The following is a 22,354-nucleotide window of genomic DNA, read 5'->3' as shown; positions in this document are numbered from 1 at the left end:
TGACAGCAGCCCCGCAAAAACGGTGGCTTCTCTTAAGTACGCAGAGCTGAATAAACTCAATCGCAGCTGGCTGGGGATGTCTGAGCTGTCACTGCAGGAGACCGATGTGTGAGAGCGAGCGCTGCCAGGATGGACATTACTTCGTGACTCATCACTGTGGGCTTCATCCACCAAAGCCCACTCGCCAGGGGTTCACCGGTGCAGGTCTGATGTGACTTTGTTTAAAGAATGAGGGCCTGGGCACAGGTAAGACTTTGGAGATCGGGGACCAGTGTGAGCAAAGCAAGTGGCAAAGAGCTCAGATGAATGTATTTGAATGAAAGTGGAGGGAAAAAGGAACGCCAACGTTTGATGACGACCTGATGCCTCTTAGTTTATTATTAAAACACAGCAATGCAGGTGTCGGCCTCGAACATCATTAACTCATAAAACTAAAATTGAATTCATCCTGTAAAGCATTTAATGCTGCTATCACACAGTTTAACTGTTTGACAGGTTCAGGTAAGGAACACTTGTAAAGATTGAGGAGGGAAAACCCCCCAAAACAAAGCAACGTGCTGTCACAGGTTGAAAGGTCAATTTGCCTTAAACAACAGGAACCTTTCCCCCGTTTTCCTTTTCTTTAGATGACACAGCGATTTGCGATGTTTTTTTTTTTTAATCCATTACTTAAATTAAAGCCTAATATTCTCAATTTGTCTTTGTGTATTTCACTTCGAAAGTGCCCTTTGATTAATCCTAAAGCGGTCCCAAAATTCTGACATGAGAAGGGGAAAATTGCGGGCAGCGTGAAACGGCCTGCAACGCAAACAGCGACAAAGACTTCAGACACGCAGGCTTTGAATGATTAACAGCGCTGCCTTCACGTGGCTGTAGCCTTACTGGGGTTAGGTTAAATAAACAATTGTTCAAATTTAATTACATTCAAAATGATGAGATCAGACCGAGTGGTGCGAGCGAAACGACAATTTGCGTAGTGTTGTCTTCACCGCCCGCAGCACAAGCTCCCACCCCACTCCCCCCCTGCTGTGTGACACTGTCACAAAAGGCCTTCGGGCACAGATTTGGGAGAAATTCAATAATTAGAGGAGCGTTAAAAACAAAGCGGCTCATTCGCTCTCACTGGGATTTCTGAAAATTGGAAAGTGTTTTAGAGGAGAGTAAGTCCTGATTCTGCCGCTCGCTAGTTAGTTGCAGTGTTGGATGTATTACAGCGTTTCAGGGCTACAAAACAAAAGCACCCACACATACACACACACACAAAAGGGATTAAATGTGCAACAACTTCAACAAACTGCAACGTTTAAGTCTGAGGAGGCGTAATCCTGTTCTTGTCAAACAAGCAGCTTTTTTTTTTTCTTCTTGTTTTCCGATGGAAAAGGCTGAAGCTCATAACTGTGAGGAAGACTGAGAGGAGCTAACATAAGACGGCAGCTTCATCGGCGTGAGTGCGCACGCATTCTCAGCTATCCCAGTCTGCACTGCGTCCCTCTTCGTCCCCTCTGTCGTCCTCATCCGAATCAGCCGCCACCTTCTTCATCCTCATCATGGCGGCCTTGATGCTGCGCTCCAGCTCGTTGTCTCCGCCGCTCGGGACTTCTGCTCGTGCAGGAACCACCTACGCAACGGCAAAGAAATACAGTTCACATTTTAAGTTAGCGCCTGCTGTGAAATCTGTAATCAGTACCAAAAAAGTAGCTAATAACATTATAGTAGAGAGCTACATAGCAATGACCCCGTTGGGATAACACCCGACCCTGGAACTAGAACAGCTAAATGTATTCTAGTCTGTTATAGCATAGGTTTTTACGTATGCATAACTGTGGCTCCACGGTGCAGCAGTTTAGCACATTTGTCTAATATGTGAAAGATCCCTGGGTCGAGACCAGAAGGAGACACAGATCCAGCCTCAGGGGGTCACAAGCGAGTGTACTCCCTGTGCTGGACCCAAGCCTGGATAAATGGAAGGATTGCATCAGGAAGGGCGTGTGGTCTAAAATCTGTGCCAAATCAAATATGTGGCTCCATCCGCTGTGGTGGCTCCTCGGGAAATAAGGGAAGAGCCTAAAGTATGTTGCATGTATACTTGTGAAAGTTGATTCTGTTGATCTGTATTGTAGGGTTTGCAGTGGGTGAAGCGCTGAAGAGGTCACTTGGCTAACATCATCCACAAAATCAACTTTCTGGGCTTATAAAGGAGACGTCTGCATTCTCATAAAATAAAAAAGGAATTTACACGCACAACCTGTGAACAGCTTCATCGACCATTTGTTTAAAATTAGAAGCAAAATACCCAATTTTAAATTTACTAGCACTGTTCAATAATTCACTCCTTTGCTGCGCTAAAAAAGAATCCACACGGGGGAGCTGTTTGTTGTGCACAAAAGTGCACTCAAAGTTCCCATACAGCATGTCTCCTATCAAAAATTAGGACGTGAACGGCTTTTTGTGACAGCTCCTATAGCTTAACTACCTCACGAATGTGTTCTTCACCATTAATAGTCGGTCAGTAAAAAGAAATATTGTACACTGAGAACAAACGAGGTTTAATTTATGTGATCCACGTCCACAGCAAACGGCTCATAGCAAAAATACCGGTGGTCCTTAGTGAAAATGAAACTCGTGTCACATTTACCTAAACACCGATGATCGCGTATTACACAAACACAAATAAATTGTGCATTTGTTAGGTAGCATTTTCACATGCAGATTAATTCTTTAGTAAAGACTGATATTTGATATTTGGAAGGTTTTTTTTTGGGGGGGGGGGGGGGGGGGGTTGACACAAACTGAGCCACACTGGCTTTTTTTCCCCACAGGTGAATAACCAACTGTCATCACATTTTTACCAAGTGACACATGCGGTGATGCAATCGTTCTGCAGTAAGCTAGCCGATCAACGTATCAACATCTCACCTTCTTCAGGGTGACTCCCTGTCGGATGGCAGACATCAGACTGCTCCTTGCGTCCCCAGTGGGGCTCGGCGTGCTGGCCGCGGGGACCTTTCGAAGCTTAATCTGTCCACGCTGTAGCGAAGCCAACACTTCGTCCATGGTTCCTACAAAAATACCAAAGTTAAAGGAGAAACACTGTTAAAGTGTAGGGGAAGAAGCTACACTGCTGATGAGCTGGTTCTTAGCTCGCTGTAAGAAACATTATTGAAACAGTTTTGTTGAGTGTGCTCCGTTTCACATGATCTTATGAAAAAGAAGCTCTGCTGGACGTTAGAGTCTCCTTGGAGCAGACAGCGTATATAACCAGGACCACTACTGCAGGTAAAATGCCTCCTCTGGCCCTGTGAGAGAAGTTAAGAATTTAGGACAGAACACTATGTGCAGACACACACACAACCTTCCCAGCAGCCAAACAAAAATCACGTATCCTGCTCCATTCTTTTATTCTTCGTTGGTTTTGTTGGACATGAAGATCTGAATGATACTGCACGTATTTCACCCTCACCTATATTTTGTTTGAGCGTGTTCTTGGCTGGAAATGGAGGGCCCTCTTTTTCACTCAGAGGCATCGGGGCATCCTCTGATGAGGGCGACACTCGGGGGGGAGGCAGCAGTGACAGTGGCGGTGGTGGTGGTGGTGGCGGAGGAGGAGGAGGAGGGGGTGGGGCTGTTGGGGGAGGGGGGATGGCCGTTGGAGGAGGTGGCGCAGCGTAGATTTGGACAGGCATGTCTTTCAGCTGCTGCTTTTTGGCTGGTTTCTTGCGCCTTGGTGCGGGTCGGATGGAGGGAGGGGGTCCTTGAGAAGAGGGAGCAGGGCTGAGGCTGATGATGGACATCGGCTGCGAGGGGCACAGGCTTTCTGGAGAAGACGGCGAAGGCCTGGACTGGGGCGCTTTCAGGATGTACTGGCCCGGTCGCTTCTGGGAAAAAAAAAAAGAAGAAAAAAAAAAAACCATCAGCTGAAGCTCATGCATTAATGTTTTGTTTTAAACAGGCATCTACATGAGATTTAAAAAAGTGGCGGCAGATGTGCATCAAAGCCCCGCACAGTTAAGCACGGACGTAAAAGCTGATCGTTTAAATCAGGGATGTCAAACTTGTTTTATAATGTTGGCCACATACTTTGATCCTAAGTAGGCTGGACCTCCACTTTCTGTCAATGTAAGGTTAAACTACACATTTCATTTCTCATGTATAAGAAAACTAAGTGTAATTTCGGGGGTGCGTCAGTTTTTCTACATAATTAAGAAATACTACTGTAAATAAATGAAAGAAAACTGGCAGCATGACTCCATAGGCTTAAATGATATATAATGGGATAAAAATATGAGAAATAAATGTGTAAAATTCAATGAAAACATCTGTTAGTGCAAACTGTCCTGTGATTAGAAAACAGAACATTTTTTGTTAATTGAATGTCTTTTTTTTTTTTACAGATTTTCTTAGCAGATACATTCATCTATTTCTTATTTGCCTTAGAGTCTGTATAAATGGCTATAGTGGAGGTCTTTATTAGTTTATTAGTTAGTTCTCCTTCATATTTTCCAAAGCTGTCCAATGGGCCACATTACAGTCTTTGGCAGGACGATTCTGGCCCTCGGGCCTTATGATGACACCCCTGGTTTAAACAAAATAGTCTCACCACAAAGGCTTCTCAGTTCTGGCTTAAAAAGGACCAATTTCGACTGAAATACATAATAATTGGTTTGATTTTCCTGCTCACTATGGAATATACAGATGTACTGTCAACAGTGAGCAGAGCATGTAGACGCTCATGAACAAGAGGACACAAGGGAGTGATTTTAAACACAAGAATCAGCCGTCTGAAATCTTGTGGGTGTATTTGTGTGCAGGTGGAACGACATCACAGTGTTGGACTTTCTGCGTGTGTTGCAGAGAGAGAATTTCCTGGGGCCAAAAACTTGTTTCGTAGTGACCTTTGACCACCGAGATCCAACATCATTGTTACATCTGGTTGCCATGACGCCCTGACACAACCACAAATGGGATGTGAGTCTCCACCTGGAATTGAGCCAGCAACCTTTTGCTAACCATGCACATTTGTTAACCACTACACTATGGAGGCATTAAAACAATACCAAGAGAGCGTTAATGTGGGGTGGCTGTAGCTCAGGTGGCAGAGCAGGTCAGCCACTAATCAGAAGGTCGGTGGTTCGATCCCAGGCTGCCTCCTGGCTGCATGCCAAATATCCTTGGGCAAGATACTAACCACATGTTTGCCTACTGGTGGTGGTCAGAGGGCCTGGTGGCGCCTGTGTCCGGCAGCCTCGCCTCTGTCAGTGCGCCCCAGGGCAGCTGTGGCTACAATGTAGCTTGCCATCACCAGTGTGTGAATGTGTGTGTGAATGGGTGAATGACTGAATGTAGTGTAAAGCGCTTTGGGGTCCTATGGACTAGAAAAGCGCTATACAAATGCAGGCCAATGTTTTGTTTTAAAGCAGGACCATTCATTCAGTCACATGAATCAATGGAATGATTTCTAGTAGTTTCTGACCACTCAAAGTGCTTTAAACTACAAGCCCCCATCTTCTTTTTCATACATATTCATCCTGTGCACATGAGCGCTGCATCTACCGATTTAGAATCATCAGTTAATCTAACATGCATGTCTTTGGACTGCTGGAGGAAGACGGATAACCCCAGGAGGTTTGAATCCTTAATCGCCCGCTCGGCCTTTTTCTCGCTGTGAGGCGACGCAATGCCAGCCACTGCACCACTGTGCCGCCAAATGATGTAGTCATCATCATTACCCAGTCATTATTACTGATGCAGGGCTCTCTTCCTGGGCTCGTAGCTATTCTAGCAGCACTGAGGTTGCTTCAGCTGAATACTAATGGCATTCTTGATTAGGTGTTGACAATGGCATCGCTAACATGCTAGTTTAAGGTAGCGTCTAAGTCTTTTTTAGCAGTCAGCACACTGTAAAGGAGAAGCTGATAGAAATGTCATTAGTTATATTTATATTTAAAGTTAAAACAGAGTCTGACTGTCACACTGAAAATATCACTGGGTCACTGAAGTTAGAAGCCAACAAAGAGCAGTCGTCCACGCACAGTTTGAAGCTCTGGTGTAAGACAGCTCATTACTAACAAGCCCGTCCACAGCCACAGCACGCCGTCATCAGGACTTCCTCCGACGCGAGGGGTCGAGTGGCTAATAACTGAGCTTTTATTTTTGAGGTGAACTATTACATTAAGAGGGTACGATGCAGCGTCCCCCCGGGTTTTATTAACTCGGAGAGAGCTGCAGGCGAAGGCAGAGCAGAACGAGTGAGAGCGCCTGACCTCTCTGAAGGATCGTAATCGGCTCAGAGTTTTCTCCCGCTCCTTGTCCACCCACTCTTTCCTCCTCTGCTCCTCCTCCTTCTTCTTCTCTCGTTTCTGCAGACAACAGAGGGAGACACTGAGAGGCACAGGAGAGAAACAGCGGCTTTCATTTGCGGCTCCAACAACCTGGCTGACTTACGAGGTGGACCTGGTGATGCTGGTTGAAGACTATGGAGCTCTGTTTTTCCACCAGGTGCTTCTGCTCATGTGCATCTGTGCACTGATCCTAAAGAGAGACAAAACATATCACTTAATCGCTCGAAAATACATTTTAGTCTGTCAGAAATTAGCGACTGTCTGAGCAAACGGTTAAAAAACTTTGAGAAAATGCAACTGCAACACATCCGGATTTTATTTGGAGGCCGTTATTTGTAATTTTCCAATGCCCCTATTTTTTTAACTGCATTCCCTCCCATCGAGAGTCTTTAACCAGGCTGCCTTTGCCATTTTTTTTGCTCTGAGTAATACTTTTTTTAAAATCAAATAAGCAAGCAGCCAACAAAAGAGGAAAACATGCCAAGTGCTTCAATTACTATGTCAGCTAAAAATAAACCAATGTAGTAAAAACATTTTAAAAACCCAGCATTTGGCACACGAGGCAGGCGGAGATGTGCCTTTGAAGGATCGATACATTTTTCCTTGGACAAAAAACCCCCAAAACGCTTGAAAGGACCACAGAATATGAAATGATTTCATGTCAGCAGCACTCGCACACACCTTTTTGTTACGCAGGTAAGCTCGGCGGGCACAGATGTTGCCCCTCTTGGTTTCCAGGGTCTGTAGGCGTCTTTTGAGCTGACTGACAGCTGGAGGGTCTGGTTGATGAATACCTGTGTGGACCATGCTCTGCAACTCCTCCGGATCCTCGCACACATCGTAGTACACCACCTCCTCCTTCAGCTCTGAAACACAAACGCAGCCCAGTCACTCCTACATGTCTTCTGTTTATATGGCATCCTCTCCAGCTGTACGTCAGCTGTCGCATCCCATCAGACAACCTAAATAACCAGTGTCATGCCCACTGCTCACGAGCAGCACAGGTAGTTGTCACAGGTAGTGCCAAGGTTACTTTTGTGCCAACTGTAGTTATGCAGCTTACGTGAAGTTAAGAAATCTGTTTACTTCCTGTTTAGGTAGCAAACTTACATCTGATTAAGAGTAAGCGGCTTAACGTTGGTAAAATTACTGCTAAATTATAAAAGCATCTCCTCAGCTGCTTATGAAACGTTCTGGGTCTCCTTGGCAACTGCACTAATTGCAGTATTTGCATTGCAGTAGCTTTCTCCTTATTTACAGAACATCATATCTTCCTCAGTCCTCCAACTTTATGTTCACGAACAGAGATGGGCAGTAACGCGTTACTTACTTGTAACGCGTTACTGTAATCTGATTACTTTTTTCAAGTAACGAGTAAAGTAAGGGATTACTATTGCAAAATCGGTAATTAGATTACCGTTACTTTCTCGTAGGAACGCTGCGTTACTGCGTTACTAAAACCGTGATTTTTTTTGCGAGAATGTCTCATGACAGTGACGTAAGCAAGTGCGACGTTGGTGACAGCAGCTGTGTGCAGATCAACAATGGATAATATATCGAGTGCGGGAGAGAGTATGAGCGTGCAGCGTTTAAAGTGTGGAAGTACTGACCTTACTTTGAGTTTGATTCCATAAAAAGTGACAAAAACATTAGCGTCCATCGTGCGTGGGAAGAAAACTTCTTTTTACAGCGAAAAAAACCCCTAAACTTCCGAGCAAGCACCGAGTAGCTACGACGTGATGGGAAACTCACAGAGACACTCGCGCGGATTCTTCAACTGACCGCAGCACACCTGCACCAGGGTAACCCTCCGCCTACCCTGCTCCTGCTTTACAGGTGAAAATAGAGCAAAAGGACCGCTGAGTCTTTGACTTTATTTATTTTCTGCTGTGTTTTACTTGCATCTGTTTGAAAGAGTGAGTGAAAACACAAAAAATATTTTATTTTATGTGCTGGAATGTGTAGAAAATAGGTTTAAATGTTAAACTAATTTATTCAAGTCAGAGAATGTTGCATATAATTAAATGTTTTGCTTGATGCATAAAGTTAAAAGATTAAAACTGATAAAACAAGTTAAAAAAAGAGACTTTTCCATTTGATTACATTTTGTATGATGGATTATGTAGAAAAAGTAGAATTGGGCTGAAAGATCTATCACTTTATCACCTCTTCAGGTTGTAAATCGTGTTTTTAAAAAGTAACTAAGTAACTAAGTAACTAAGTAATTAATTACTTTTGAAAATAAGTAATCAGTAAAGTAACGGGATTACTTTTTGGGGGGAGTAATCAGTAATTAATTACTGATTACTTTTTTCAAGTAACTTGACCAACACTGTTCACGAATAACAAATGACAGAGGGCGCGCTGCTGTTTCTTAGCTAGGAAACTACACCTGAGAGCTGTAAAGGTAAATATGCCCACAGCCAAAGTCACCACAGACACAGACAGCAAGATGCACACGCAAACACCTTGGAAGCAAACATGCCCCCTCCCGCGAGGAACAATTAGAGAAACATTTACACGAACAAAATACAGCATTTCCCAGAAGGCACCTCTTTTCCACAACACACTGCCTGACAATCCAACACATTATAATGCAGCGGGGAGGGGGGCATTGTGTAATGTGTCATTTTAATCATAACTGACACAGAGTCTGAAGGGTGCTGAATCAGCGCTGTGGGAATTGTAGTGTTGGGATATATCGTAAGATGCGTTTAGAATATTGGAAAAATTCTATCCTAATATGAATATATTTGTTTAAAATTTCGATAGTACAGTGGCAGTATAATGCCCTCGTAAGTGGATATCAGGCCCTTGTAGAGCAAAATTCAGTATTTTGGTCTAGACAACTCAAAATGTGATGTCCACATATGTGGACGCCAGGTCCTAGAAGGAAGACCTTCAGAAAGCCTGGTTGCTCAAGACTGCTTCAAAAACAAGAAACTCTGTCACCGTGGAGGCTCAAGACTTTTGCAAAACACGTGTATATATACCCAAAATAAATCTGCTGTACAGCACAGCTATGTAAATGTGAGGATACCTTTAATCTGTCGTCTCAGGGTGTCTATCTGAGCCACCAGGAGCTGCTCTTCATTTTTCAGGATTTCAAACTTGGCGTCGTAGAGTTCTAGCTGGGTTTCGTAGAACTGCAGTTCCAGCTGGTCCACAGTGTCCTGCTTCTGGCCGTCCTCAAACGCAGACCTTAAATCGGCCCTCTGGCCTTGGGCTCTCACGGAGAGGTTCTCCAGCTGCAAGGCAACGACAGAAAAATGTTACATCAGCCCCGCTGAAAGGATCATAGCGGTCGTTTGTGGGGAGAAAAAAAAACAAAAAACAGTCGTTTGTATATATACAGTGAATACTTTGTGAGGCAAGTGCTACTTTTTGACAGCTCGCTACCTGTCCTTGAACATTATGATCAAAATAGGCTTTGCTTTCAGCCACGCTACTGGCAAACACACACACACACACACACACACACACACACACACACACACACACACACACACACACACACACACACACACACACACACACACACACACACACACACACACACACGATAAATCTGACATAAAAAATTAAGCATTTGTGATGAACTGCCTGTCTGAAGACAGTTTAATCTCTGCAAGCTTTCATGCTGTGATGAAATGAGCTGAAACCAGCAGCTACCTGCAGCATGTGCCATGCATGAGCTTTTGCATTCAAAGCATTCAAAATACAGCCTTAAAATGCTCTTAATTATGTCGAACACAAATACACACACTGCTGGAATATGACACAGCTGCCACAGAGACTGAAGCGGTACACTCACGCAAACATCTGGGATACCCGCAGGCATACTGGCACGCTCTAAAGAGTCACCGAGCTGTGTTGCCACCAGCGCAAGAGTTTGCGTAGGTGTAGCTCGCTGATCTCGTTATGAACACTCGCACACAGCTGCAGATGTAAAGGCTCGGGTTGATTTCACAGTGACGGATGACGCCAGCGTCCTCAAACCTGACTTTTTTTTTTATTATTTAAAAAGCTTAATGGGATGGGAATGCAGCCGTGTGAAGGTAAAGGTGTTGCGGTTGTTCTCCTTGCTCTTTTCAAGAGCTCAAACGCACAGCATGACCCCCGTGAAGCAGCAAGTGATCCGGTGCCATACCATCCCGAAAAATGCCGTGATCCTGACATGAGAAACATCCTCCTGGTGCAGTCACACATTTGTGTGTAGCTGGCATATTTTGAGTATGCATATATGTACCCAGACACACTCACTTATTCATGCGTGGAGGGGGTTTTTTGTGATCGGGATGGGGGTGTATTGAGGGGATTCTCTATGTTTTCAGAGAAGCTTTATAAATAGATCAAAAGGAACAGAGCAGCCACAGACTCACATCAGACTGGAGTACCGAGTGAATGATACATGAGAGCGAGTAGGCACCGTGTCACATCTCTACTGACTTACAACCACTACAAAAGCAGCGTTGGCCTTGGCACGGAAATAAAGACATGAATGATAATGAAAGTCTTACAACTGCACCACACTCTAGTAAGATGTTACCGAATGTGCTGAGTCATTACAGAACCACTGGAAAAGCAGCTGATACTAATGGAAAAAAAGAAAGAACGAAAGATAAAATGGACACGCACCCTCTCCTTGATGCTGTCTTTCTTGCGGCTGAGGCACATCTCGGTGGCTCTCATGTGCTGCAGGGTTTCTTTGGCCAATAGGAAACGGAGTTTTTCCAGCCTGGGAGCCGCTGACGCCCAGGCAGCGGGTCCAAAACGACACTTATCCTCCTCCATCTGTTTCACCATACCTGGAAATGTGCACAAGGAGCTGTCATATATATATAACGGTTATAATTTTTTCCTTACAAGTGTGAAATGAATCCCATAGCGTAATCATGGAGGCTTTTCTTTTAAAACCATTTCCTCTGAAAACAATCTTTTTGGAGGTTTTGATCATTTACACATTTCATAATTAACCGAAACATCCACGCAGATATAAACACAGCAACTTATACCAGCCAGAGCCTTTGAAGTCTGTGCAAAGTAGGTGACAGTGATGTCCTGAATCGAGGCGACTGCATCCTCTGCTTTTTTTCTCCACTCCTCCGCCTCCTTTTCCAGAGCTGCAATTCTCTTAGGACCCAGTTCCTCAAACTCCAAAGACTTCTGCAGACAACCACAGCAAGCAAAACGGTCTTTACTCAAGGGCTTACCTGTCCGTAAGAAGTATGTATTAACTGTGCATTCATGGGAGCTTTATTCATATTTGGATGAGTGTAAAAACAAATTCTGACCTCTCTTTTCCCTCTAAGTGGACATAAATATTTTCCCTACACCACGCTCACTTTTTACATGTCATTCCCCTTGCTTTCTCCCCAATTTCCTGATACTCTTTACTGTCCTATCAAAATAAAGGCTAAAAATTCCCTTTAAAAAATAATGTTCTTTAACCTACATCACAGAGTTTGAGAACCACACTGGACATAGTGATGCAACAGGTCAGTCTATTCATGAGTGCTGTGTGTGGCTCAGCAATAACGAATGAACCAGTTAAGAGTGAAAGAGACCTTTATGTGATCACTAAAGGACGTATCGGTCAGTGCTGTGCAAAAGTCTTGACACAACTCTCATTTCTTTATGTGCTTCCAAGGAGTCAGACTTAGAGAAGACACCTAACAATGCCGCATGAATTACTGAAGCATGGACCAGTGTTTACACAGAAGAGACAACTTAGTAGAAAAACATTTTATTCACTGTGCTATTAGCTGAAGACTTAGCAGCAGCTCAGCATCATGTACAGTGTGTCCTTAAAAAGACTGGGTAAGTGGAGGACAAAAGAAGAAGTGGCAGGTCTAAAATCTGTCTACAGCAGGTAAACAGCATGTGGAAGTCATGTCTTTAAGAAACAGGAATACATCCAGCAAAGTCCTGACACAGGATCTGAGAGATCCTTGTGATGTTTTAGTTGATCCATCTACTGGTCAACGAAGTAAAGAAGCGATTCTTAAGGAAGGGAAACAGGGAGAAAAGGCTGAGGTGTGCCAAACTACATAAGAACTAGACTGACAAATCACTGACAACAGATCTTATGGAGTGATGAACCCAAATTTGACATTTTTGGTTCAAATCACTGTCAGTGAGTGTTTACAGCCATCTATAAAACACAGTGGAGGCTCCATCGTGGTTTGGGGCTACGTTTCATTCAGGGGCGTTGTCAAAACTGCTGGAATTATGAACACAGAAAAGTACCATCACATTTTGGTCCATGTTATCAAGAAAGCACCTAATTGGCAACGCCTTCATTTCTCATCATAACAATGATCCCAAACAAACTGTGAGTGCAGTAAAAGTATACCTGGATAGAGAAACACATAATAAAACACCATCAGTCACAGACTGGCCTCCCCAGAGCCTGGACCTCAACTTTACTGAAGCAGTGCGGGATCAGCTTGACAGACAACAGAACAAAAGGCAGCAAACATCCAAAGAAAAGTTTTGAATGTCCTTAAAGAAGCCTGGAGAATTATTCCTGAAGACTACTTAAAGAAATTACGAGATTGTTCAGGCTGTGTTGAAGAAACTTTGTACAATTCTAACAAGCTTAAAAGTCAATCTCTGTTTTTGCCTCACATACTGTATATTTTAGCTATGTTTATATGTTTTGATAAATCACTGCAATATTTCACATTTTCCTAGCAAAATATAAAGAAATGAGGGGGTGGCTCAAGACTTTTGCACAGTATTGTAAAATCCTCCCTTTTTTTATTTTCATCAAAATCTTAAATTTCTGATATTAACACTAAGTACATCCCCTGCATATAATCGTGTAAAACATTCTGACAACGTGTGTATTTACAAGGATGTCCATCTTGTAAAGGCAGGCCAGCTCTCTCATGTCCCTGAAAGGCTGAAGCAGGTACTGGAAGAAAGTCGTGGCGACAGTCGCCAGGTCCTGGTAGGCCTCGTCTTCTTCCTCGTAGATGCTGAGCAGCATGACCATCCTGTCAGCACCGCTGTGACTTTGTAGCAGCTGTGGAGACAAAAAAAACTTAAACACCATGATCTGGGTTTACCCTGAGCACACAGCTTAGTTTTGCTCTGTATGACTTTTCATACTCAGAATGAACCAATCCAACCCGTGCCAGCTAACACAAGAGTCGATAACTAGGCCTTTCAGAATACAACTTGGGTGGGCTGAAGGTAGACTTGTGAAGACACTTCAAGATGAGGTTAGTGGTTGAACACCACGGGGATTCTTGGACCTGGTTCTGCGGTGTTGACCGCTGAAGTCAAACAAATTCAGGTATTAAAAAACATTTTATGTGAGAGTGATGAAATATTTGGAACTGAGACTTTTTTTTTTTGGAGAGTGAGATCTTGGTTAAGAAAATGTTAAATCGCTTGGCTTCAAAATATGTAAATAGTTGGAAAATCAAGTGTTATCTATGCCCTGACATCTTCCAGCATACAATGGGAACAATGTTTGCTTTAGCCATTAAAAACAATCAACGCAGCACCACAAACCTGCATCTGAGACAGCATAAGCAAAAGCTGGATAAGATGTCATAAAGGTATCATTTACAGCAGAACCGTAACAGTGGTTTATGTAGACATAATACCGGCACCGAGTACAGATTCTGATACATTTATTCTACTCGTAGCGGTGCCATCAACAGTTTTTCTTACAGGTCCACTTGCTCGTTGTTTCTGTGACCAATTCTTGATCAGAACCTTACATCTGTGTAAGGAAACAAACCAGCACAACAAGCACATTTTCAGCTCAGCGAGCTACATCATGATGTCTGTGGAAACAGGTACAGTGTGGGCATGTAAAAACTCAGCTACCATAACTCAGACCACATTATTTTGATAAAAGGACATGATAAGCTTGGAGGCATGCATTCCAGCGATCTCCAGTGGATCTCGAATGGAACTAGATTTCTGTTTTGATGTCAAGCTGACGTATTATGCTCTTCAAATGCTTCATTGGTCTATTGGCTGTCATTTGACTGCTTTTACTTCCATTTGCATGTGAAACAAACTAAACAGAGCTAAAGGGTCAGATTGCAGGTTGAAGCAGCAAACAAAGACTAGTGCTGGTGGTGTTGCAACATCTAGAGCCTTGGCTGGAACAGCAGCTGTGGTTTGCTGTGTCATGGTAGACCTGATTTAGGCTCACACCACCACTTAGAGGTGCTAATATGGCAGACTAGACCTTTAAACTTCTTGGGATTAGAGAGCATGCAGTCTTTCTCAGACTTCAGGGACTCATGTTTCTAAGGTGTTGTAAGACTTCTATCATAGATGGGGCACCAAACAGATACAGGGCCAGTGTTGCTGATACCGATGCCAATACTTTTGCCCTATAAAATGTAGATTACAAAGGGGAGAACAGTTTACCATGATTACTGATTGATTCATCATTAATTTACACATTCTGAACACATTTTAATGACCACTAAATCACTGTGATTTTTACTTTCCACATTAATTAATTAATTAATTAATTAACACAAGGTGTTTGGAAACTGATTTTCTGGAGACCTGGAATGTAAATGTGCACATTTATTTAACAAAATCCAGTGGGCATACTGCACTTAGGGAACAAAAACAGTCTCAGTCCTATCGCGTTGGTATCGATAGTAGATCGATCCGCCCACCTCTACGCCTCACCTGTCTCAGGTGACCCTTGGCCCTTGACATCTCCTCCTGCAAGCTTTTCTTTTTGAACTCCTGTAAATTCTCAAAGTACTCCTCGACATCTCGGTCATCCTGTGCGAACAAGGTGTCGAGAACGATCTTCCGTCCGCAGAGGTCAATAGCGGTGCTGAAATACTTCTCGAGTTTCCTACACGGGGTGTCATAGTCCTTCTCCTCGTCATTGTCTGGACCTGATCTCCTATTCAGGAAGAGCAAGTCCCAAATGTTGCCCTCTTCAAACTCCGTCAAATCCGGGAAGCAGCCTCCCAGGACGTCGGCCACGCAGGTGAACTGCTGGTGGACGTGCTTCAGATCGCTGACGGAGAAGAGTCCTGCCCAGCTCATCTGAGGGTCGTCGGCGGCAGGCTCGGATTTGCGCTTCTGCCGCTGTAACGTCCGGTTATGGCAGGTGACGGCGAACTTACACTCGATAACGTTCCACTGTACGATGAAGCCCAGTTTAAAGGCCTCATCTTCCTCAAATATGTTGCTTTTAACGGCCACCCACCCCTCCAGACTGTCTAGCCGCTCACACTCTATGCTGTTCATCTTAAAAAGAGATATTTCACCCTGGCCGAGAAGCTGCTGGCTCTGTTTACAACGTCCGCCATTTGTGTGACGTCAGTTGCCTTCACCAGCCCCGGAAGTTATCGGTCAATATGAGCTAACGGTTTTACTAACACAGATATCTACCTTTTAAAGAATACGCTGTTTTGACAAAGAATGGTAACCACGAAAAACCTAGACTGGGTCACTAAGAGCAGGCGGATCCAATTACAGAAATGTCTAATCCAATGCGTTTGATATGTCTTAAACTAAAGTTTACGAGGAACCTTGAATGCACCATAAGCCTCTGGTACTGCCTTTAACTTTGACCTTTAAATCACATGTTCGGGGATTTCCAAATCCTAAAAATTAAAGCATTTAACTTTTAGTTGTTGTTCCTTTACAATGTCAGCATATCTCAGACCTCTGCAGACTTTCGACCACGTTTAATGAATCTATTTCATTAATAACGAACTTCCTGTGTAGATGTTTGGCATGCCTGTGAAATGTGAGCAAACACAGTCCCATCTATTTCTGTCACTGCTGTCCTGCCGGATACTGCTGCTGGCCTGAAAAGGCTGTCTAAGAACCAAACGGCTCCCTTAAATTTTCAGGTAAATTTGTTATCAGCTGCTTGCTCACTATAGCAGTTCTGCTTTGTTAAATTCTCCTCCGATGCAGTTTCAGGACACTAACAGATACTTAAGCCTCAGTCCTCGCCTGAGTCCTTGTCATCATGGACTTGTATGAGATCAGAGGAGGCAGGCTGGGTGTAATTGCAGAGGAAGCCGAGCTCCAGGAGTTAAGCAGAGAGTCTACTGCTATGGAGACCTACAATGTAGGCTCACCTCCATCTCCCACTGCAGCAGAAGATGGAAGTGATGGTGAGGAGGATGCTTTTAAGGAGGGAGAAACTGAGGTGAGGACACTAACTAACTACCTATGTTCAGCCACAGTCGTCTCATTGCATTTAATCACTTCTCTGAGAGAATGCCAACACAATACAGAAGAGTAAAATAAATAGCTGAGTGAGGGGAAACATCTGATTAAGATACACTCATAGTAAACAGCAACATAAACTCTTAACTGTTACCCCTCATTGTAGTCTGTGTTGCAGGTTTGAATTAAATGTGAAAAGAGCTCAAGCTTGCGTTATGACTGCTTTCAGGGGGAGATCATCTTGATTCGCGATCAGCTGCAAGAGAAGGTTGCAGAGATGGAGAGCTTTGCTGGTCATCTGGAAGAGATCTTCCTTACAGTGGAGGTACTACTCAAACGTCTAGTCTGATCTCCTTTGTTTTGACATAACTTTACTGTTTTATTATCATATGAATATGCAGAGATGCTTTTTTCCTTTTTTTTTTACTCATAGACAGTAATAAAGTCATCACAAGCCCATTTTATTACATCAAATTGTTGTTTTTTTAATTTGTTCTTTCCTGTAAAACAAATGTGTTACACTCTAACTCTCTCATATTATTGCACGTACAGGAGAATTTTGGCCGTCAAGAGCAGCACTTGGAGCAGCACTACAATGACGTGCTGCAGACACTGTCTCAGCGACAGGATGAGAGCGCGGCAAGGTTGGAGGAGGAGAAGAAGAGTAAGCTGGAAGCCCTGTACGGTCAGCTGCTGGCCTGTGGTCAGGCACTCGATGCCTCCAAGGAGCTCATCGAGACAGCGCAGGAGGTCTACCGCAGCCAGGACAAGAGGCTTCTTTTGAAGGTGATAAATGACTCCACTGGATCATATTTGCAGATGGCCCCAAAAATAAATAAATAAATAAAACATGGCCAGCTAATGCAATTGTGGATATGAAGCATTGATTAGCATTTATTCATTTATTAATTTTGCTATTGAAATTACTTCTTTGGATTTTATTGACAGACAGTTATGCCCACAATTAAAAGGTAAGCATGAGGCTGCACAGTGAGTCTGCACAGTGTGACACTGCAGGTGTGATATTAAGAGATCGAGCATCAATAACATGTGAGATTTGTCTTCCCTTTAGTTTCAGACTTTAGTTTTATTTAACTTGATATATTTTAAAATCCCAGTTGAAGGTCCACTTACTGAACTTAGCAAATAAAAACAAAAAAAGAACCTTGAACCTAGCACAAAAAGTAAAGAAATTTGTATTTGGTCAATTATTTTATTTATTTATTTATTTTTGTAAGGTTGCTTCCTGCCAATAGACCTATACGTTGGAAAGCCTGTTTATTTCCCCTTAAATGTAGCCACATTTATTAGGGAAAATGCATTTGTGGGCTGAGCAGCAGAGTTGAGTATGTGGGTCGCGCCCGTGAAACACTTGCCAAATTTCCTCTTCCAATACCAGTCAGCTTATTCTGCTACTGACTCTTGTTTGGTGTAGTTTATTGGACTGGATGATTAAAGTCTGAAGAAACAATTAATTCATTTAACAAACAGGGCCCTGAGTAGCACGTGGAAGATCCACACACAGCCACAACAGCCTGGCACCTCCTCCTCATGCTGGTCACCAGCTTGGTCACACGCTGCTGTGGGACGGCATCTCAATATGGTTGTGTTGGCTGACTTGCGACAAATGCTGTTAAACTGACAATATGTCTTGTTTCTTCAGACTTCAATCATTCATATTCATTCATGGGCACAACCCACAGACACAACTCTGCTGAACAAACTCCATCCACTGTACAAAACATGCTTGCATGCTTGATGAAAAGCACGTAAAGTATTTATTTTATGGTCAAATTTTGAACATTAGCCTGATAACGCACTGCACGTTTTTTAAAATCAGGGCTTTTTTTTGTTCTGTACCACACAAGAATCGAGGAGTTTGCCAAAGACGAGGTTGACCTCACGCTGTCTACATGTCTTGAATTCAACACACCGCTCGCTGACCTGTCGGATGTCAAAACCATGATGGACTCGATCAACGTTGTTCCAGGTCTGAATCTACAAATCGCCTCCTCTGGTTCACTTTCCGCCTCCTTCTCTGTCACTTGAAAAATACAAATCTAGCAACACGCCGTGTCTTGCGTCACTGAAAATGAGAATCCTAATAATAGGAATCACACAGAGGTGTCAGTGTTGAGCTTCAACCAGAACAGAGCTGTCTTAACATTTAGATTTTTGTACTTTAAAAAGACTTCTTGATAACTGTGCTGAATTTACAGTGAATCTCTATCAAACAACCCCCAGCTCCATCTGCCCCAGTAATCAATCCCCAGATGCCCAACTCTGCCACTCAGACATCCCTGCGCGTGTGCTGGAGCTTGTTCTCTGATGACACAGTGGAGTACTACGAGCTTTACTACAGGCCGGTGCTGGAGGATACACCAGCAGACAGCACCTTCACACCGCAGGGTATAAACCAGAGACGCTCCCTGCAGATGTGCACTGCATGATAATGTCACCATCTGCTGCTCAACTTGTATCTACTGATCTCCCTGAAAATATTGCGATCTAAAGGTGTGCTCATCTTTTTGTTTTTTATTTAAGTGAGCAAGGTAACGTTGAAGGAGACGCACTGCACTGTTGCAGATTTGCTGCCCAATGCTCAGTACGAGCTCTGGGTGACGGCTACCAATACCACAGGCATCAGCCCAGCCAGCGAGAAGGCCTTATACATGACGGGTAACAAATGTCACTCTCCAACTACGTGAGGAGTTCTTAAACTTGTGGCAGTTTAAAATAATAATAGTTCTGCCACTTTCCTCAGCTTTGCAATCACTCCAAAGTGGTGTGTTGGTGGGAATAAAAGTCTAAATCCTCTCTCCCCTAGTGCCATCACCTCCAGTGATTAAGCAGAGGGAGTGCAGTAGCTGTCCAGAGGCTGCTCTGATCCGCTGGGAGTCAGGAAACACCAACCCCGTAGACTCCTACACGGTGGAGCTCAGGGAGATGGGTGCAGACGGCACAGAGAGCAGCATTACCGAGTAAGAGGTGTTATTAACGAGACCGATTTGGCAAGCTCAAAATTTAACCGTGCCCTCTCCTTGAAATCTGTCACTTTGAAAAGGCCACGCCTAGAGTTAAAGTTAAAATAGCTCGGTAAAAATAGAAGCGCTTGGCTGGAAACGCAGAGCTTCAAAGACGCAGTACTCCGTGATATTAGGCTCCACTGGCTTTTTCCTTTGATAAGGCTTTTGCTTCAAAATAAACAAGCTGGTGTTAGTGCTTGCCTGGGAAGTTTTGTTTTTTTGAGGTCCCATGGATATAGAGCTGCTGAATCAAGATGCACTCTGTCCTAGAAAATCTATTCTTAGCTTCAGCCCTTGCAGTGCTGTTGGCCTCAGCTAGAATGCTGTGCCCACATTTGGGGTCATTTTCATTTCTTATCCAGTCGCTCTGGAGAACACTTTAAACATTTATCTGTGCAGTAAACTCTCTTTTTATTATGATTTTTTTTTTCAAGCTAGACTTAAAGAAAATGTTCAATTATGAGTATATACAAATATAAGTTTCTGTTTAACCACCAGAATTTCAAGGTGATCTTTCAGTGATTTATGTTTTGGTAACCATACACAATAAAATACAGTTCACAAAGTGATCAGTGTTCTGCATTTACTATATATTTAAAGGAAGACGCGTGACCCTCATGTCTCAATTACAACCCCAGGTCTATTGTAGCAGTGCCCACCTGTCAGTGTCTGATCCAGCTGCAGCCAGGACAACGTTACCTCATCTCTGTGAGAGCGGTCAACATCGGAGGGCCCAGTGACAGGAGTGAACCAATTTCTATCACCACGACAGGTGAGAAACAATTGGGATCAGCGTTTTCATTATGTTTTTGGCTCACTCATAGGCGGTATGGACCTTATCGTTTAAAGCAGAACAGTTATGTCTGTTTGTAACTTTAAGCATCTACTTGTTGATCATCCCCATCATGTTTGAGACTCCTTTCGCTTAGAAAGAGTATATAAGTTTATTTATTGTTAGCCTTGTTTAAACAGAGGTTGCACGATTAGAATAAATCAATCTGATGTCCTGTGTTTAAGCCGTAGCTTAAATAAATATACCTTCTTACTACATACATGGATTCAGGCAGTCTTTGCAATCAAACACCCATTTACCTGTGCAGGTACGTTTTTCTATCTCCTGGAGGACACTGCCCATCCTTGCCTGTCCATCTCTGAAGATGGCTTCACAATCTTTTATGGAGATGAAGAACTTCCCATAAGTGCCATGGCCTTAGATGACAACACCTTTACCAGGTGCGAATAATGGGAACCTTGACTTATAAAGATGACTCTATACACTTGCAGATGTTTAAATGTCAGTGTCTTTACAGATGTGTAGCTGTCCTTGGGGATCTGATTCCAGTGCGAGGAAGGCATTACTGGGAAGTTGAGGTGGATGATGGGACAGAGTTCCGGATCGGAGTTGCCTATGAGGACACAGAGAGGAACTCGTATCTTGGGGCCAACAGTACCTCGTGGTGTATGAGACACATCCTGAGTCCATCCAGGTAGCAGTCAGTACCAGCCAGGGTTCTTTCATCAGCTTCACTGCTGAACACCCTGTGATGTCCTGTCAGTACTCTTTACACATTAGTACTCCTCCAAAATAACTGCACACCAGGGATCCTATAGGTAAACTATGCCTGTGAACAACGGTTTAGCAAATATACAAAAGCACAACTGCTGAACCGCAAAATACTTGTATCCGATTGCTGTAACAAAGTCCCCATATATTTCATCTTAATCATCTCAGTTTGAACAGCGTCTGCGTGTTTTCAAGACAAGTGCTGTAGTAGCTTTGGTTTTCTGCTCAGTCATTTTTCTTAAATATACTTGTTCCCTGAAAAGAAGCAGACATTTTCACAGGACTCCACAGACCTAATAGATGCAGACTTTTCCACCAATCTGATAGCAGAATTAACATGCGGATCCTCTGAGGGCCTACTATTGCAGTTCTCAGAAACTGGGCCAAGACTTTATTTTTAGCATTCAGAAATTTTCCCTTTCCTAAGCAAAAAGAAAAAAAAAAAAGTGCATCCGTTCTGTGTGAAACTAAGCCCATTGAAGGGAGAAAAGCCCACAGCTGAATATCTGTTACTTTATAATAGTTTCTATGGCAACTCTTCTTGGAACAAAGCAGGACAGATGAATTATCACATTTAGCGAGTCATTCGCAGCAGCATATCACACGAGCCCTGAATATGGCTCCCATTGTGGACATCTTCTTGTTGATTCTGCCTACGCACAATTTAACAAGCACATTTTTCATTTTCTTTAAGCTGCAGCCATTTGAAATCCTGCTGTTGGCTCATTATTCAGCATCTGCTTTCCTAATGGCTGACAGAGCGGGAAAATCATCAACAGTATGAATAAAATAGCTTTTTGACACACTCAATAATAATGCTTCTCCCTTTGTTAGGCATAAATACGAGTTTCTGCACAACGGCTGGAGTCCTGACTTGAGGATCACTGTGAACCCCGTACGGATTGGAGTGGCACTCGACTACGACAGAGGGACTCTGTCTTTCTTTAACGTAAATCTGGAACAACATCTGCACACCTTCCACTGTCACTTCCAAAATTACGTCCACCCCTGCTTTAGCCTGGACAACCCGGGAGCGCTTACTGTACACAACAGCATAGAAGCTCCTGAATACACATTCATCTGACATCAGAAGTATCAAGAAGAAATAAAAACCCAGGCAACAAGGACAAAACAATTATCGACTTTAATACTTACCAAAGAGCTCGGTGACATCGAACAAAACCAATGTTTGTAACGCCAATCTCCATTAAAAACTGAACTTTCTCACTAAAGACAACACA

At 43.4% G+C, this 22,354-nt stretch overlaps 2 protein-coding genes across 3 annotated transcripts; one reads left to right on the top strand and one right to left on the bottom strand.

The window, feature by feature from the left end:
- Nucleotides 1-347: 347 nt before the first annotated feature.
- whamm (WASP homolog associated with actin, golgi membranes and microtubules) lies at nt 348-15,670 on the bottom strand. Of its 2 annotated transcripts, XM_026163974.2 has the most exons (11): nt 15,012-15,669; nt 13,195-13,368; nt 11,354-11,504; nt 10,977-11,146; nt 9,379-9,586; nt 7,020-7,204; nt 6,442-6,528; nt 6,261-6,356; nt 3,461-3,875; nt 2,917-3,059; nt 348-1,618 (listed from the first exon to the last, which is right to left on the bottom strand). In XM_026163974.2, the coding sequence occupies exons 1-11, from the start codon at nt 15,585-15,587 to the stop codon at nt 1,463-1,465; spliced, it is 2,361 nt and encodes a 786-aa protein (XP_026019759.2). In that variant the 5' UTR covers nt 15,588-15,669; the 3' UTR covers nt 348-1,462. The 2 variants fall into 2 exon arrangements, with proteins under 2 accessions (XP_026019759.2, XP_026019768.2); XM_026163983.2 differs by lacking the exon at nt 348-1,618 and having other exon boundaries at nt 3,005-3,296; nt 15,012-15,670.
- Nucleotides 15,671-16,064: 394 nt separating this feature from the next.
- Nucleotides 16,065-22,350, top strand: fsd2 (fibronectin type III and SPRY domain containing 2). Its single transcript, XM_026163994.2, has 13 exons — nt 16,065-16,198; nt 16,266-16,503; nt 16,753-16,848; nt 17,076-17,309; nt 17,472-17,494; nt 18,392-18,513; nt 18,768-18,932; nt 19,068-19,202; nt 19,351-19,504; nt 20,188-20,321; nt 20,650-20,782; nt 20,860-21,036; nt 21,948-22,350. The coding sequence occupies exons 2-13, from the start codon at nt 16,321-16,323 to the stop codon at nt 22,195-22,197; spliced, it is 1,806 nt and encodes a 601-aa protein (XP_026019779.1). The 5' UTR covers nt 16,065-16,198; nt 16,266-16,320; the 3' UTR covers nt 22,198-22,350.
- The last annotated feature ends 4 nt before the right edge of the window (nt 22,351-22,354 follow it).

Source organism: Astatotilapia calliptera, chromosome 1 (assembly GCF_964374335.1).
Source record: "Astatotilapia calliptera chromosome 1, fAstCal68.1, whole genome shotgun sequence".
Classification (NCBI taxonomy): domain Eukaryota; kingdom Metazoa; phylum Chordata; class Actinopteri; order Cichliformes; family Cichlidae; genus Astatotilapia; species Astatotilapia calliptera.
This window is presented reverse-complemented; position numbering and strand designations above follow the sequence as displayed.